The 18,368-nt window shown below is 42.4% G+C and overlaps 1 protein-coding gene across 5 annotated transcripts in view; it reads right to left on the bottom strand.

The window, feature by feature from the left end:
* The window catches only part of OSBPL5 (oxysterol binding protein like 5), a 129,400-nt gene that overhangs the window by 43,660 nt on the left and 67,372 nt on the right, over positions 1 to 18,368 (bottom strand). For 4 of the 5 annotated variants that reach the window (XM_052694560.1, XM_052694559.1, XM_052694561.1 and 1 more), the window contains 2 exons: positions 14,897 to 15,053; positions 9,073 to 9,146 (listed from right to left, as the gene is read on the bottom strand). In XM_052694560.1, the coding sequence (XP_052550520.1) occupies positions 9,073 to 9,146; positions 14,897 to 15,032 (210 nt within the window). In that variant the 5' untranslated portion in view covers positions 15,033 to 15,053. Of the gene's footprint in view, positions 1 to 3,326; positions 3,426 to 9,072; positions 9,147 to 14,896; positions 15,054 to 18,368 lie in introns of those variants that run through there. The other variant, XM_052694563.1, reaches the window with a different exon arrangement.

Below are 18,368 nucleotides of genomic sequence, written 5' to 3'. Positions count from 1 at the left end.
CTGAGGGTCATTTATATCTTCCAAGGATCCATGAAGGAGCTGACTGCAGACTTCAGCAGCAGAACTACAGATGAGCTCAGAAACAGCATATATGCAGTGTGCTCCAAATCTCCTCTTTATACTCATAGTTAGTTGGAAAATTTCCCATACTCTTCATATTTCTCCCAAGTAGGCATTAATCTTGGTAAGAACAAACCAAAACCCCTATTCTCAATGATTAACATCTTTTCCATTCTTACAGCATTTCAATTACTGGGATAAAAAAGACACAAAAGCTAGTAGAAATCTTTCAGTACTAAACTTGGTATTGGTAATTACATTGTCATAGCTGAACTATCCAGGAACACGAGTGGGCAAGAAATGACCTAATCACATTACAGATCATACAGACAATCATCATCATCTGGCCTTAAGAAGCCAGGCACAAAATATATAGTCACTTCAAATCATGTTTGATACTGTCAGCGCTGTTTAAATTCATTTTCAGAGGCTGAAGACTGATCTTGTGTTTGTGCTGATGGGATGAAAAATGCTTTACTTTGTTAGACAGGGTCACAGTATTACTGTTTCTAAAATAAAATACACTTAGAAAGTGTAACTCAGATAGGCACTGTCAGCAAATTGACTAAAGCTGGAGAGTGCTAGTAGCTAGTAGCTAGAATTACAGCATGGTCCAGTTTCTGCTACTTCCTAAGTGACCTGAGGGAAGTTACTATCGGTCTCTGTACTTCTTTTTCTTCCAACCTTTCATGTGTCTGATGTATTTAGACTGTGATCTTTTGGGGTCAGACACTGTCTCTCCTATTATACAATGGTTTTACAAAAAAAATTCAGCTCTTAGTCGACTTGATTTAATGAGCTTGACAGAAAAATGATAAAATACATGAAATACAGTTCTCATCTAGAAATGTACACATGGCTTAGATAAAAACACACAGACCAGATCACAGCAAACAGACCATCAGCTGTGCCTTGGAGACTGTGGCAAAAGCACAAAAGGGAGATGAGGATGCATCCTCAAATGAGCATCTCTAGAGCAAAATTCTTTCTGGGTGATGCAGGGCTGGAAATTAAGGGTAGAAACCACTGTTTGCAACAGAGCCAGGGTCACTACAGAACGTAGCACTCGTTCTTACATACACACAGCAATCTTTCATTGAAAGCAAAACTACACGTGACGCTTCAGAATACAGGAAGGAAAGAAAACTCTGTGAAAGCATAGAGACCAGTGAAACCTCCACTTTGACTGCCCAATCCAAGTCCACTTTGCAGTGGGCCCACCAAGGGAAAACACCAGCTCTGGGCTCCTGCAAAATACTCAATATTTGTCATTTTTGTCTTAGTAGAAATCTAAGCGAATCTTCTCTACCTGCTATACAGACTCATGCATCTTTCATATTTCTGCACGTGGGACTTCAGTGTAAAAGTTCAGAATCTGCAGTGAGAACCATTGCACAGATAAGACAGCAGAGCAGAGAATCGTGCCCACGGGGTCCTTGTCACATTTCGAAGGGCAGTGGTAGACATTTGAGAGAGATGTTATAAGCTTTTCTTTATGAGGAAACATTTCTAAGTGCTTAAATGCCTCTGAGCAAGAATCTTCCGGAATTATTGAGAGATTATACTTCCATGGTTTGAGACACGTGTCCTATGGAAGTGGTCAGAAGAATTCTCCCCTTTTCTCCCAATTAGCAGAGAGAACATCCTGTCCTTGAGATACAATCATGAGCCGACTGTTTATTGGTAATTTCACAGCCTCCAACCTGAGAGATCAGACACACAGAGAAACGCTGTGTACCATTCCTCATCAACCAGCGTGAGAAGCACAATAAGCACAGATGTCTGCATGATTCTAGGAAATGCTGCTCAGGTGTCTACAGAACATCAGGATACAAAGAATGCTTTGTGCTTAATTAATAAAAATAAGCTGAAGTCACTGGCTTTCTGAAGAATTACATGAAAGCTCTTACTTAAAGGATAAAAATTTGACCCCTCACAGACTTGGCTTGAAGAAATCTTGAAGCTCAAGTCAGAAAGGCTTCTGACAACTTCCATTAACCATGCCAACCTGAGCTCTAAACTTGCTGCTCATGGGCAGCCGACATTAACACACAGGCACTGTCACAGCTCTGCCAGCCTCACCAGCCGCCTCTTGGAGTCTCTCCAGGTCACGCTAAAATCAGAGTTAAACAACCACAGGACTTAAAAACCGAGAGAGACAAAACAAAACAGAAAGACACTGATTCCACTCTTCAGGGCAGCTGACTTGCAGCTCTGTGACCAGGGACACCGCAAACCCAATGCTAGCTGGGAGCTGCTGTGCATGCTACAAAGCCCCAGTGCACAAGAGCACGTGAAGCGAGTCTCTGTTTTATGCCAGCACCTTTAGGAACTCAATAAATACAATGAAACTTGTCTGAAGTCATTACAAATCAGTAATTGGTCACTTGGACAAAGAAGCAGGATTTATAGCCCTGCAGGGGGCTGCAGTGAGCTACTGAGCAGCTGCATTGTTTCCTAGGGGCACTGCCACCCCCATGTCTGAGCTGTGCCCAGATGTGCTCAATTTGCTAACCTTGTCTGAAAATGAAAACTCAGCCACAGAAACGGTGCTTGTGAAGATGGGCTTAAGAATGGTTGGGAGTAGCTTAAGTCTCTCACGGCTTGTGGAAGAATTTCTAGGCATAATTCTGTGCTCCCTTCCCCTCAAATGCTGAAGAAAGCGGTGTGTGATGGATAGTGCAGCTCCCCAGTGTCCAAGTTTTATGACGGGAGAACAAATCTTACTGAAATCAAACCACATAGAAGGCAAGACAAAGCTTCCAGATGAGCTTGACTTGGGACTTCTGTTTTCAGAAACTTGATTGTTCCCCAGATACTTTCTAATTAGGCAAACTGGCTGCTTCCACCTGCCTGCTTTGCTTCTTTTTCTGCTGACAGTGATTCATGATCACAATCCTAAACAATGCCTTGTGTGCAGGTGATCTCCAGTTCCACCATGTGAAAACCACTGCATCTCTGGCTTTGAAGTTCCTGCCTCTTTGCAGGACAGGTGGGATCTCCAGCACCAGCTCTATGTGTCACAGTCCCTCTCTGCACTCTCCATGCTGCTGAGAGCACTGCACAGTTCTTACAGGTTTAACCTGCTAAATGACATGAAATAACATGATTTCACGCTATTACACAAAGCTATCTTAATAGTTTCATTTGTACCTTGTGATTCAGTAAATCCAGGCCATCACCTGCAAAGATCCCCAAAACACAGCAGGGCCTTAAGCTACTAGGACATATCAAAAGCATTTAATGATGCCCTTCTGTTGACGTACCATCCTCAGTCTGGTAGAAAACCAAGAGAAGCAAGCCTTTTGTCATCACAGCAATTCTGCCAAGGACATTGGGATAATGCTTGTGCCAGTTATCAGAATCTGACCCTCCCTCCCTGCAACAGAATGCAAATAATATTAACCAGAGGGAAGCAGTTATACAGTGGGAGGATAGGGAATTGGTGTCCTTTTTAAAATGAAAACAAAACAAAACAAAAAACAACAACAAAAACTGCAGTTTTCTAATGCAAAAACAGTGCTTTTCTGTCTGCTGTTTATCCTATGGCTAAAAGATGGTTAATCTGAAAAACCTTTTACAGAGCATGTCACAGCAGTTGTGAGGGTGGAAGGTGTTGCCACTCACAGTTTTCTAAGCAGACCTGTCCTTTCCAGAACCGAGAGATGACCTTGCTGGGTGATGATGGGATATACTACACTCAGGGACAACTTCTGATCCCTGTTAAGTCTCTGTTGCCTTTCATCTCAGTTATGTAGCTCCTGGGATCTGCTGCTGATAGTTAGCAGCTGTCATTGTACCCTCACTCTCCTGCTAAGCTTTGTAAGAAGGCATACAGCATCCTCACAACCGTGTGATTCTGGTATGGTGTCTTTTGCTGCCTCCATTGCCATGAGGAACAAAAACCTTCCACTGACTGTGGTGTAGGAGCCCATTGTGTCATGGTTAATACCAAAAGGAATATGCTGTTTTATTTAGAATAAACAATCCTTGCTGCATGGGACAAACTCACAAAAATATGTAATGGGAGACAGTCAGAATGGCTTCAAGTCAGAAATGCTTAAATAGAATCATTCTCAGGCCATGGCCTACATGTCAACAGCACTGCTCACAAGTTGCTCTTTCCTCTTTCTTGTATCCAAGTGAAAGAAAGATGAAATTAGATGGGAATTTTAAGGCAGAATAAAAGCAGCTGTAGTCATAAGTTATGTTTCATAAAAGCGAAAATAGTCAGTGCATGGGAGACAAATCCCTGCTCAGGTGCAATTTCTCCAATGTCTTTTCCACTTATAATTGCTACAGATCTGTATTACTGCAAAAATAAAGATAATGAAGCAAAAGCTTCTGAAGTAAAATCAGCAATCATTGGAAAGCTCAGTGGAGCTCAGTGGGAAGCTTTCACCTTCCCACTGAAGGTGAAACAGCTTATTGCTGTTGATGCAAATATTCACAGATAACTCAATCCCATTTCAATGACTTGGTTTTCAATTTCCTATAAGCAGTTCCATCATAAAATTACAGCTAACAGCTCATCTGAGCACACTGGAGTCAGTGGAATGGTTCTTACTGATAAACAAGCTTTGGATTTGGAAGGATTGCCCTTCAATTAATATGCTGGTTTACAGCAAATCAAATAATATTTGCCTCCAACTTTCTGGTTGCAAAAACCATTCAACTTATTTCAGCAACGTTATGAAGACACAATAACTGTGTTTACAATACTGTGATAGCACAATAATGAGCCCAAATTGCAAGCCCTGTACAAACAGCTGAAGTGACAGCAATATCTAGGGAAAATCATCACTGCAAGTCAGCTACACAAGCAACTCAGAATATCAAGTTATACTAATGTTTAGTGGAGCGCTTTGCTCCGTTGTGTCAGATTACTGTAATCAAAGAAAAAGTCACAGACCCTGAGGGACTGCTATACAACCTTTCACGTGAGCCATTCTTGGGAAGAATATTTGGCAAGTTTAGAATATCTAAAAAACATTTTAGGTGAGATAGAAAGCTGCACGCTAAAAAAGATGGCTGTTTCACTGACCACTACAACTGTGTTCTTAAGCAGAAACCTGTAGCAAAGCTTTGCTCTCCCCTATCGCTGCTACTTTTGTTTCTAGGCTGAGCTTATGCAAATCAAGGAAGCAGAAAATGGAAAACTTGGACTTTGAGCTTAAAATCTACTATCCTTCATTGTTTAATAAATTGCTTCAATTTTAGCATCCCTGTTGACCCCACCTCAAGCACACTGGAGGAAGGAATTGGTTACGGTGGACTACAGGTGACATGACAGGAGTACTGTAGCTTACCCAAAGTTAACACTGAGACTCCAGTTCTGAAAGCAATCAGTCATTACTCTACATTGCTCACTGTGAGGTACCTGGCAGTGTCAGGCCTTGTATGCATCTCCGTAAGTTAGGGATGCTCCACATTTCCTATCTCAGTAAAAAATCCCATTCATCTTCAGTTCAATTTTCCCCGGATACTCCTGGCTGCATCTCTGCTCACCTGCAGTCAGCTGCAAAATCCTTCATGGCCAACAGCAATTGAAGAGGCAATGCACTCCTGGGCAAAGGAGCAGCATGTAAGTTGAGATAGAGATAACTAGCTCCAAAATAATTGCATCCACAATATGCATAAATTACATTAATGAAGTGTCAGTAAGGGTCTGGTTTAATGTAAGACCATCTGGAAGGGCCAGGCTCTCCACTAAAGCTGTGTGAGCACACACAGGGGCATTTCTCACTGCTGATTCCTGCAGCTTCTGGATTTGACAACTGATTCATTAGTTTCCTGCCTAACAGAGACCAGGAGGAAAGGCACCTTTATAGGCTGCCAGAGGTGTGAATGATCTTCTGTGGTAGTTCCAAGCATGGCTGGAATTAACTCCGCAGATAAAAGCATGATTCAAGGAACCATAAGGGTGAACTTGAGACATTTATAGCCTTATTCAGTCTCAAGTGACTTGTATGAGTTGTTCAAAACTATTTTAAAGCTAAAATAGATTTCTTGCAGTTCCCTGAATTCGTATTTCAAATTAAAAACTACACACTGAAGTCTTGAACTATTCCGTCATGTGGAAAAACTCATTCACGATGAACAAAGTAATCTAAGCTTTGTCCTGCCATACGTCATGTAACTGAGCATGTAACAACCACACTCCTACACAGTGATAATTTTAGACTTCATTGTGGCATTAGTGTGGGAATTAAAAGAGTGAGATACCACTGATAGCCAGCTTCAAGGTTTTTTTCTGATTGGTCCTCTAAAATAAACTGCAATTCTTTGTGGTCTCTGAGTGCATACTGAAAGATCCCAGCTGCTTTCCAGACAGTAGAATTAAAGAGTTAAGCATAGGAAGGGAAAAAAATAAAAATAAAAGAGAGAGAAGATGCAATGCTGCACTCTGCAATGAAAACAGTCTTAAAGGATGCTAACAATGGTGAATGAGGCAAGTCATGAGAGAGAGGCTTTTCCTGGTTCTAGAGAATAGCTTCACGGCTGCTCTGCAATTCTTTCACACCGCTCCATGAGCTCTGGGCACAAACCACATGGCTAAAGGGCTCTGAAAAATAGAAGATAGTATGAGCAGCAATCTGAAATCAATAGCCTTTTGTTGTTGTTCCTGTTAAAAGGAGATGAACAACACGCAATGCAATGCGTAGCTGAACCGTACCATAAATTTGTTTTAATAAAAATTGAGCTAAAAAGTCACAACTGCCATTAAAAATATGTATTACTAAGAACTATGCAAAATACTCTAAGGGAATGTTCCAGTATCAGATGTAAGGACAAGAGATGCTGCAGTAGACTCCCAGGCCATCTAAGATCTCAAGCACAGTGCAGCGTGTTCAGAAGGCAAAGGTTTATAGGGGTTTTTATGGAATGTCCTGCTCAGTGCCTGCTAATATGGGAAACCTGCAGCATGCTCCCATTGAAGAGTGTGGGTATGTGTGAAGCATGGAACATCTTCCACGTCCCTGATGAAGATGGGACACAGAAACACAATTTATCTGCCTGGAGAAACACAAGAACTCCAGAACTCAACCAGTTTTCATTTCCTTCTCATTGCTGCGTGAAGAGAGTCGATGTGTTGTGGCATATTGAAATACCACTGCTGAAGGAATACTGATTTGCAACAAGGTCTGTTACATCCTCTGTGGCAAATGAAGGGTAACTATTGATGGCACAGATCTTTTACCTAGTACATTTACTTCTGAATCCATTAATTAAATCTGCACACCCTACTATTAGGCTTCTAAAAATCATTCCCTCCCAATAGTCAGGAATCTAAATATGACCTAATTAGCACAAACTTTTTCCATTGGTTAAAATAGGTGGAATCACTGTTTTTAAAGTGAAATGCCATGACAGATCCCTGATCTACAGCTCTGGACTTCTGGAAGTTAGGCTTCATTTTATAGACTTACAGCTGAGTGGACACAAAAAGTGAAATATCAAGCAGGTCAAAGATCACTTTGTCTAAAATTCTAATGTACAAGACATGTCACAACAGGGCCTCCCTGCTGTCACTAACACTGCAAAGCAAGGGAGAAGAGAAGATCCTTGGCTGGAAGAGAAGAACCAGGCAGTGTACAATAGACAAAGCAAAGTAACGTGGAGTGAGAGTGACAGGCAATGGCACACAGGTCCAGCAAGGCAGAAAGTCACTACAGCCAGCATCTGAATTCAACACTGGGTGCCTATGCAGAACTTTGAGGCAGGAAAGAGAAAGCTAGCTCTGGCCAATTCAGAAGTCAAACTTCTATTCAAACAGCACCTCTGTCCTGTGGCAAGGCTGACCGATTTCAAATCAGAGATAAAAAGAAAATGTCCTCCTTTACATTCCTAATTCATTGTGAATTTAACACCATTTCTTCTAAGGCATGCAAAACATCTGTCCTCAAAACAACGCCCTGGATGCAGCCTTTTGGCCCTATGCTTTCCCTGCAGCTGGGTTGCCATCAGGAACCTTCCTGGAAATGCAAAAGCAGGTTTGGTTTGCAGCTTGCCAGGATCCAGCAAAAGCAGGGAAAATGCACGTGAGCCCTTGCTGCACACTCCCAAAGCTCCTCCCATCACCATCTTCCCACACTGACTTCTGCTTGGGTATCCCTGTGAGCTTCAGACAAGCACACGCAAATGTGTTTGAAGATACTCTGTTTTGTATTATAAAAAATTGTTTGCCTCCAGATGCCTCTTTTGTGTTATATTTTCATTTTCGCTGGTGTCATTTGCATTTTATAGCTTCAAAGTTGAATAAATGGAGTTAAAAATTTATTAACAGGCCTTGCTTCTATTTCTAGTTACCCTCCAGAAACACGTTAGGGAGCTGCAGCCAAAAAACCCTGCACATGAATCTCAAAGCCAGATCTAATTTAAAGGTTGATGGCATCTTTACAGGAATTCAAAACCAGGCACTCAGCAACTCTAGATATAGAGTGAGGTTTTGAACACCAGAGTTCACACCAGAGTTTTTAGATCCAGTTCACCTCTCCATAAAAGAGTTGATGGACATGCCGTGCTCAGGAAAATTTGGTTAGTTTGTGTTCCTCTCTTTTTACACCAATTCTTAGAGCTTTTTCCCTGGATCTCAACGCACAGTTGCAGATGCTAGGCAACACATTAAATATTACAGCTTTATCTTCTAAAACAATTAAGCTTTATGATTGCTTTGCTGATTGAGAACAGCAGGAGACACCTCTGCTGACAAAATCAACCTTTCCACCTAATTATTCATATCTAAATACATCGTTAGATGAGGCTCAAATAAACAAGATTCTGTTGTGCAGGTGCTATCAAGTCAGAGGAAAACATAGGCTTCCCTATGACATCACAAGCATCCCAAAATATTCCTGTTTTCTTTCTCAAAACATGCACACTCAGCTCCTGCAGAAACAAAGGGAGCTGCTTTCTTTCCTGCCTCAAAAAAGAAGATAGTAAGCAGGATTAATACCTGAGCTAGAGAAAAAATGAAAGCAAGACCAGGGATGCAACCCTATCCAACAGTACCTTGCTAACTGAGTTTGGTGTCTGCGGAGTCTCATCCTTCAGCATCGATGGGCTGTTTCCTTCCACATCTTTTCCTGCAACAAAGAAATGGAATTCAGAAACAGAGAATTTCTGTGCAAAATCATGGTGACTTGCGGTCCTCAAAGGGCTACTGCTAATAGCAAGCAAGAGGAACAAAAGTAGGCGCACCAAGTTCACAGAGAGGGATATTACAAGTCTTGAAATATCCTGGGTCCACATGCTTGGACTTTGTAACAAGTGTTGTTTAAAAGTTAAGATTGCAAACATTAAGATAAACCAACATGATGTTTCAAAGTCCGGCAATTAAAGACTGGATAATAACAGAAATAAGGTTGGTTGTGATCCTTAACCAGCTGCCCTGTGTGCCTATGTTATGATGAAGTCTTTGATTACATTACCACAGCCTGTGTTTCCTCACATTCCCCATGCTTCATTCAATGCAAATAACAAATGGAATTCAGTTAATAAGCAGCTGTTCAATACATTATTCTCCTTGGTCAGTATCTGGCAACTGCACCCAGATGCACTTGATAGCATGCTTTGTTGAGAAATAATAACCATGATCATAAAATATTACAGAAGACAGAAAAGCATCTAGTCATAATTAGTAGAATAAAACACTGCAGAAGACCCATGTCTTCAGACCAAATTAGTTGTTAAAATAAGAAACACATTCAGTTAACAAGTACTATTTACTAACTGTGATATTCCCATCATTGCAGAGAAATGTATTTTCCATTAACTAAAAATACTAAAATTGCAGTGCATTATACACATTACATACTAGTATGAACATGTCTGGTCTTACTCTAAGCAATAAAATGTAACGATAAATTCTGTTCTTTTTGCCAACTGTAATCATGTATTTACAGTAAAAGAAAGCCTAGAGCTTCTATTTAATAGTCAAAAAATAGCATCTGATGAGGCTAGCTTTTTAGTGCCCAGGCAGTCATTGTTATCCAACTGCAATATAGTTCCCTCTGCAAGATCGTCAGCAATTGCAGCTCGGAACCAGCAAGACATTGACATGCAATCCATTCACAGCACACTGCAAACAAGGGAACTGTTAAAGATGTTTTTAAACATTGTGTGGGCAAGTCTTGGAAACAACACCAAATACAAAGCCAGCAAAGGAAAACTGATTCTCTTGAAGTCAAGCAGAAGTTGTCACAGATGTGGCAGAAGTCACTACATCTCCGGAAGGTTTTGGAGAAGCCTTATATGAAGCTAAGCAACGTTAGAAAAGCTAGCCATCAAAGTTTATTGACAAGTAAATATGCTCCTAGTCATGCTCTGCACTTCCATTATGGGACACGTTGGAGAACAAGAACATCCAGCTATAGCTGGGATTACATCTATGCTAGAAGGTTTCACCCATACAGAGACAGGACAAAAAACCTGCCCTTCCTACAGCCATTAACTGGCAGTTTGGCACATCAGCTTTACAACTAAAAACAGCTCTTAGGGACAGTTTTCCCCAGGAGAAGGTGTTCAACCTTCCACACAGTAGCTGAAGGTGCTGGGCCTTCAGACAGGCTTCTCATCCTGCAGCATGTGTCGCATTGTGCAACGTGCACACAGCCGTGCCCACGCAGAAAGCAGACATCCCCAGATGTTGGAGAATAGTGATGGCACATGCCCAGCCTACATGGGAACTGAAGCAGAGGGAGTACCTATGCCAGCATGCAGGAAGGCGGTGCAAGAAGAGGAACCTGCACCCCAATCTAGTTTCTCAACCATCACTTCTCCCCTTGCAACACTCAGCCCTAGATAAAGGACGTGCAAACCTAAGGTGCTCAGGTGGGAGAAATTCCCCAGAAGTAGGATACATGCTTGCTGGTGTTGCCTGAACATGTAACACGTGCTGGACATGGATCAAGACTCTGTTTTTCTTTCTCTGATTACTCTTTTCTATATATATTCTCCTGGATGGAGGCAGAGGTTAGAACAAACTCTCAAATTATGTAGCTACTGTACTTGTTTCCCATGAAGAGTTTTTTTCTGCTCATGTATGGGTAAGTAACATATGGCCTCAAAGTTCAAGTAAAATTAGTAGAAGTCAGCTGTCAGCTCCAAGGGAAAGGCATCTATTAACATAATTCAAACCTATCTTTATTATATCTCATTTCTTCAATTAAGTTTAGCTCCAGGCTGGTACCCATACCAAAAATCTTGCACGCTTTTCCTTCTCTTAGTAATGCATGTAAAAGGATTTTGCACCTAAATAGGATTTTAGGCGCTACTGCGGTTCTGGACCCTCTATCTCATAGGACTTTATGAAAAGTGGGCACATGTAACTCTCAACTCTCAGTCACAGAGTTTACAAGGATTTGTAAGATATGTTTATAAAGCAGTATATATTCCAGCTTCTTATTTCAAATCCATTTGTCGTTTGACAATTGTGAGGAGAGAGAGCATGGCAGTTTTTTGGAGGAGAGCTCTCCCAGCTGTCTCAAGCAGTTTTGCTACAGCAGTGTGGAAGGAGAGAGCCCTTATTCAGAAAGAAAGCTTCACTGAAACCATGTGTGTGAGTTTCTCAGACACCCACATACATAGCTAAGAGCACAGAAAGCCCAAAAGGGAGTTCCACCCAGGGCATGACAGACATAGCTGTCTCGAGAAAATAAATAGGAAACCACATAAAAACATAAATGGAGCTCAACATTAACAGGCTACAGAAGCTGAAGTTCTTATCTCCCTGATCAAGAAAACCTAACGCTGGTGACAGAAATAGCACTGAGGCTCTTTTATCTTCAAGTGCTGGCAGCTAACATGGCATGCTAAGAAAGATCCTCCACAAAGTAGCCCAGTAGTATTGTGCCAAATAATAAACAGGATTCCAGGAAGGGAATCAACAATGCTTATGGAAAAAATGTTCAACACATTGCAAAAAAAACCTGCCAACACTCCAGTCTTATGGTTACAGAGTTGAGTTCCTGATATCTTCCTTTATCTCATTACTGCCAGGCTTAGGAAAAATAAATATACAGTTCCTTTCCAGAAAAGTTACTGTTTCTTTTATTCTACTTTCTGCTGTGCATCCATCCCATGGGTGCATTTGCCTTTCTTCTTTATAAAGCATCACACAATAAGCATAACTGATCAACGGTAAGATGAAGTAGAAGTACTGGGTTGTTGAGGAGTTGAAGATTAGCTCTGCACAGCATGAACTACTATTTTAATGTTTTTTTTGATAAAGTAACTGGGTAACTACAAGAGAAAATGTGGGATCTGCTGTGTGGCGAAACTATTGGGAATAAAATCGGCCCTGATGCCATGAATGTTACTGCAGCAAATGTCAGCCACGTGGCCCAATATATATACCAGACTGAAATTCAATTCCACATGTCTATCACAGTAAAATTCCCATGTTCATTAAAGTGCAGCTCTTGAGATGCAGCTAGGCTAATCTGAACTTTTATTTAAAGGCTCCGTGGGTCCCAGCCTAGTCAAAAAGAAAGGCTCCCTAAAAGAGCTTTTAGCTTCTCTCCCAGTACATGTCCTTCCTTCTGAGCAAGAGAAGATTCTTTCCACTTACTGCTACATGAAAGAAAGACATGGGCAAGGAACTCACATCTCCATACTTTGCAGACTATCTAAAAAGAGAACGTTTTCTTCAAATTTCTTTTAGTTACCATAATTACTATCATTTCCATATGAAAGCAAGAGACAAAAAGTCAGAAGTGTTATTTGAGGTGGTGACCTCTGCTTTTCCATATGTTTCCTTTAAAAAAATTATCTCACTGTACGGAACCTCTGTGGCACATCTTGCCCGAGGTGTAAAGTCTGTCACTCTCATCTCACTGAATTATTAACTTGCACTCCTTGGTTGTTGCAGGGCTAATTCTAGGTGTTGGAGGACTGAGACCTGTGGCTCCAGCCACCTCACATTGCACTACAGTGTGGCAGGAGCTCACTGCACTCTGCTGCCCACACTGCCTGCATCCCCTACCTGATACAGGCAGCCCCTACCTGATACAGCCAGCCCTGTGCCTCTGTAAAGAGAACCACCAGGGCCAGACAGCACAACAAGAAAACCCACACGAGCTCAAAACTTGTGTAAAACAAGAGAGAAAAGTGAGGGACAGAAATGTTGAATACAGCTCGTGGATGTAGACTTGCAGCTTATCTGTAGTCATAACAGCATCCTTCAGAGGACATGGAGAAGGTGGGAGGGAAAGCGGCTAAACCTGGAAAGGAGTTAAAGAAGAACCCACCATGGGAAACGGCAACTGGATGTGAAGAATGATGGATATTTCTTATGGAAAACATTAGCAACACAAAGAGATGAAGCAGCTCTGACGGGGACTAGGGAAGAAGTGAAAGGAGTTAAAAATGTAAGGCTAGGCAAAAACCCAGACTCTGCAAGGAATCCCCTGGCTGAAGTGGCAGCTTTTATTTGTTTCACGGGGATATTCTCTTTTACAAATACTTTGGCATATGCCCTTCCTTTCCATTACAGTGGGCTGCCTGTGTTGCTGACACCAGTGCTGGAGGTTCCTCTAGCACTCAAGGCACTTGTTCTGCTGAGCCCAGCACACTCTTTGAGCCAGCTGTCAGCAGGGTTCGAGGAGAAATGAGGTGACATGGGAAACTGAGGAAGTGATTAATCCCTCCATGATCAACTTTCCCTGGTGTCTGTAAGATTATTACAGCACTGAAATACCTCAGTGAGGAAATTGGTACCTTGTAATGTGTGAGATGGTAGGTGTCTCATTTTCAGTTTTCCATTAGACTACCAAGATTTTTTTTTAAGCTTTCAGTGACCTCAACAGCAAGGATTAGTCAGCATTGTTCAAAATTGGTTCCTCACTGCCTTGAGACAGGCATCCAAAAATAGAAATACCTGCCAAGTCAGAAGCCTTCAAATCCTTCGCATTTAAAGATACTTAGCTCAGGAAACTCAGACCTGGCTTTGCTCTGCATCTGCAAAGCCCAGAGAGTCTGCCAGGTGCTACATCTACATGAGAACTAAAACCTTTCTACATGCTGTTTTCCTTCTCCAGATATCAGCTCACAAAGGTGCTGTGAGATTTGATTATTTAGCATGACAACTGTGAATGACAGCTCTGTGAACTTGTGACTGTTCCCTGCAGCACTTGTGTATAGGCTGGAACAGAAGCATTATTTGCAGACTGCAGTCAAGGAAAGACCTGTATGTTTACTGTGAGCTAAAAATTCTGAAACAACAACGCGCGCCCTATTTCCTTCAAAAGGGTGCTCACAAAATCAAAGCACAAAAGACAGTCTGCCATTCACTGCAACATGTCAATATTCTTGGTGCTTGCAGTAATAATTTACAGAGCATTGCCTACAAAAGCCCTCTTGTAATATGTATCCTGGACTCTAAATCTAAACAGGAAAACGTGCCATTAAACATTTGCAACAGGGCCCAGGAGATAGCTTAAAGGATTTCAGTGTTTAGGGTGAAATATATCGAGTGCTCAGAGTGGAATTGCCTGAAAACACTACTAACACTAAACACTACTACTGAAACGTGAGGCCATGCTGTACTCAGATGGTTGCAAACATCAACTCTGATGTCCTCTGCTCCCACTGAACACCATGGCAGTGAAGCAGCACCATGAAAACAGCACTGGATGGGATCCATTGATACCCATGTTGCAAGAACAGCTTCTCTCACTCTCACATCAACTCATTTCTCTTTGTTTCCTGGCAGAGTGCTAAGAACAGTCTACTTCAGTCAAGCACCTGAGCTTCTGCACTGAGTTTTACATATGCTGGAAAAGCAGTATGATAAACAAGACACAGCACATCTTGCACTGACACAGCAGAAATCTACCTGGACTGAGTGGATAGATGTCATTGTCGGCCCCGAAGAACAGATTGCGAGTCAGCTTGCGAGGATCAACCTTCTGAGGGGTGGATGAAGCTGGGCAGAGGGAGAACCTGCGACGAAGAAAGTTCTCCTCCTTCATGGCATGAGCTGTTGGGGTTTTCTGAAAAGGAAAGATAGAAATAACAGTTAATTTCAAGACATGGAAAATCAAAGTTTCACATGCAGATGACTCCACTGCTTCAAAGTTCCTTAATCCCAAGTAGTGTGCCAGATCTTTTTATAGACTGCCAAAAAGCTATGAAGGGGGAGAAAAAGTGATATTAGTTTGTGGCTATAATTACTGATTTGCTGACTCTCATTATTTGCAAACTGCAAGGAAACAAGACTACTCTGTGGTGAATCCAGGCAGCAGAATATCCTCTTCTATACAAAGATCTATGCTCAGTAATGGCTTCTTTCAGAGTCAACTCTGTGTACGGCAGCTCAATTTCCTCTTTTCTATTTGTTTTTAAGACTCTTTCATAAAACTAACTCTGTCAGTGTTAGCAGCAGCTCTGCAAAAGTTAGCACTTCATCCAAGCTGTATGAAGGACAACCAGATGCACTGGCTTCAGATAGCAGCAAGAGATGTGTTAGGGAATTGGAACAGAATAGCTAGTGTCGCTTCTGTCCTTATTTACTATTACAGCACCTATAAATCATTTCAGTTTACTTTAAAATGACATATCAGCTGGGTATTTTGATCAGTAAGATAAACTTGGCTGCTCTCCAAGGGTAGAGGACAGCATTTGCCTCCTTCAAAGCCTCCATGCATGCCTGCAAAAGAGCTGGGTGGTACGGGGCTCTTTACCACCACTTGGCTGATGCATTAGACTATCCTGACTGAAATTAAAGGATTCTTTTGTAGCCATTCAACAAGCAGCTCTTTCTTAGCCCTTACAAACAGATATTATGATTGCTGCCTTCCTGAGTTACAAGCGCTATTCTCTCCCCATGAGCAGTCAGAGGAAATGCAGTGAGAAGTGCTAACCTAGCCTTTGGGCTGGCACTGCAAAACACCATGTCTGCTCCTTCCCAGTGGGATTTGCTGTGTAAAGGAAAACCCTTTGAGATGGGATACATTTCCTGAAAAAAGTCTCCAAGCTTTCCTGTCTGCTTTTAGGCTACTGGGAAAGCGTAGCAGAGAAAGCGACGCAGAGCCATGGGGTGGTTCATGAAGGCAGGACCAGGGCAAAGTATCTCAGTATGCACGAGGTATCTTACACAGCACCAGGCTGAGCCTGTGCAGTGCTCTGAAGATACGATCCCACAAATGCGTTGCCACCTCCATCCTTGCACAGTTGATGTGAGATGTTTCAGATTCAGCAGCACACAGCCACAGCAACGGAACTCTTGGTGGAAGCGTTGTATGTGAATGCCAGGATGCTGCGTACCTGAGAGGGCTGATAAGAGCATAGCAACCCTTTGCTCAGCACGCCAGTGCAAAGCTGTGCTGCTGATGTGTAATGGCAGCTGGGTAGCTCAGTTGCTTAACATTCGGCATTGTAAATAAAGTTTGTTTGCACAGATACCACAGTGAGCAGGTTTATGGGAGAGCAGAATTAAAGATAACCTAAATCACAAAAAGAGAGAAGAGGAAAACACAGCCAGTTACATGCATCAAAGCAAAATATTTAAAAATAATCCAGATCTAAACAGCTGGGTTTGGAATGCTAACACTGAGCTATTTTCTTGCCCTTGTTCCAGAAAGGCCATCTCAACTCTCTGCCTCTGGTGTTGCTCATAAGTGGCTTAGAGGAAAACCAGAACTGTGAGAGTCTCCCCAGAACGCAGCCATCTGGCAAGACGATGCCAATCACACAGGAAGGCAGCAGGCACAGGTCCATACAGTGGAGAGCAGGCTGGGGAACGAGTAACCAGCAAAAAGCATCCCTGCAGCACTTAAACACAGCTCTCACAGTGGAGAATTCCCAATACAGAACCGAAGTGGCAGCAGCAGCAGCATCCCTCTATCACACAGCCATGTAAGTGAAGAACTGACAGCCAGCCCCTGCTGCTGTCAACAGCAAAGCTGCCCTCAACACTAGAGCAAAAGCAGGCTGTACATCAGACTGCACATACAAATGTAAGTCCTTTCTGCTTCTAGATTTACCATGCAGAGATGCGACAGATGCTTCACAGAAACCCTCTGTTGTATGGGGGCTCAGAGAAGGCAGAGAAGGAAAAAATCAAAATTGAGTAAGAACTGCAGTAGGCCTAAAACTGCCCTCACGTAACCAAATCCCTTGTGTAACCCAAAGCAACAAATTTCATCCATGCTTTGCATTCCCTTTAAATCTGGCAGATGAGACAGCCAACACATAATCCAGGAGCAAAAAACATCTTCATTTTAGTTCCTGCAAGAATTTAGCTGGCTGTTAGTCTTGCTAGATTGAAAGTCCTGGAGTTTGCAGTGCAGGTCATTTCTGGTTTTCTTTTCTGTGGTCCTGAGGATAAAACTAAAGGAAAGGGGAGAATATGGAGAGCTAGTGAACACGCTGACTGTCAAGATTGGCCCTTTTGTGCTGACAGCTCGTGAAACAGTAAATGTACTAATAAATGTGAGCTACTCACTGGAGCTTAGATAGGAATAAATAATTCAGTAGAGAGAAATAAACTTCTAGCTAACCCTGTCTTTGAGACTACTTTATCTTCTAGGGAATTGAATGCACTCTCACTAAGTTTGAAGATGACATCAAGTTGATGGGAAGTGTCAATCTGCCTGAGGGTAGGAAGGCCCTACAGAGGGATGTGGTCAGGCTGATCAATGAACTGAGGTCAGTGGGATGAAGTTCAACAAAACCATTTGCCAGGTCCTGCACTTTGGTCACAACAGCCCCAGGTAATGCTACAGACTCGGGGCACAGTAGCTGGAAAGCTGCATGGACAAAAAGGATCTGGGGATGTTGGTCAGTGCTCAGCTGAACGTGAGCCAGCAGCGTGCACAGGTGGCCAGGAAGGCCAATGGCATCCTGGCTTATATCACAATAGTGTTGCTAGCAAGAGAAGATAAGCAATCATCCCTCTTTACTCAGAACTGGTGAGGTCACACCTTGAGTTAGGCATTCAGTTTCAGGCCTCTCACTACAAGAAAAACATTGAAGTGAGTCCAGAGAAGGGCAAAGAAGCTGTGAAGGGTCTGGAGCACAGGTCTTATGGGGAGCAGCTAAGAGAACTGGGATTGTTTAGTCTGGAGAAGAAGAGGCTCAGGGGTGACCTTATTGCTCTCTACAGTGACCTGACAGGAGGCTGTGGCAAGCAGGGGGTCAGCCTCTTCTCCTATGTAACTAGCAATAGGACCAGAGGGAATGGCCTCAAGTTGCACCAGGGGAGGTTCAGGTTGGATATGAGGAAGATTCTCTTTTCAGAAAGAGTGTTCAAGCATTGGAACAGGTTGCCAGGGATGTGATGGAGACTCTGTCCCTGAAGTGTTGAA

The sequence above is a fragment of the Tympanuchus pallidicinctus genome, unplaced genomic scaffold, assembly GCF_026119805.1.
Source record: "Tympanuchus pallidicinctus isolate F22 unplaced genomic scaffold, pur_lepc_1.0 scaffold3, whole genome shotgun sequence".
NCBI lineage: Eukaryota > Metazoa > Chordata > Aves > Galliformes > Phasianidae > Tympanuchus > Tympanuchus pallidicinctus.
Note: the sequence above shows the minus strand (reverse complement) of the source record. Positions and strands in the feature narration are given on the sequence as shown.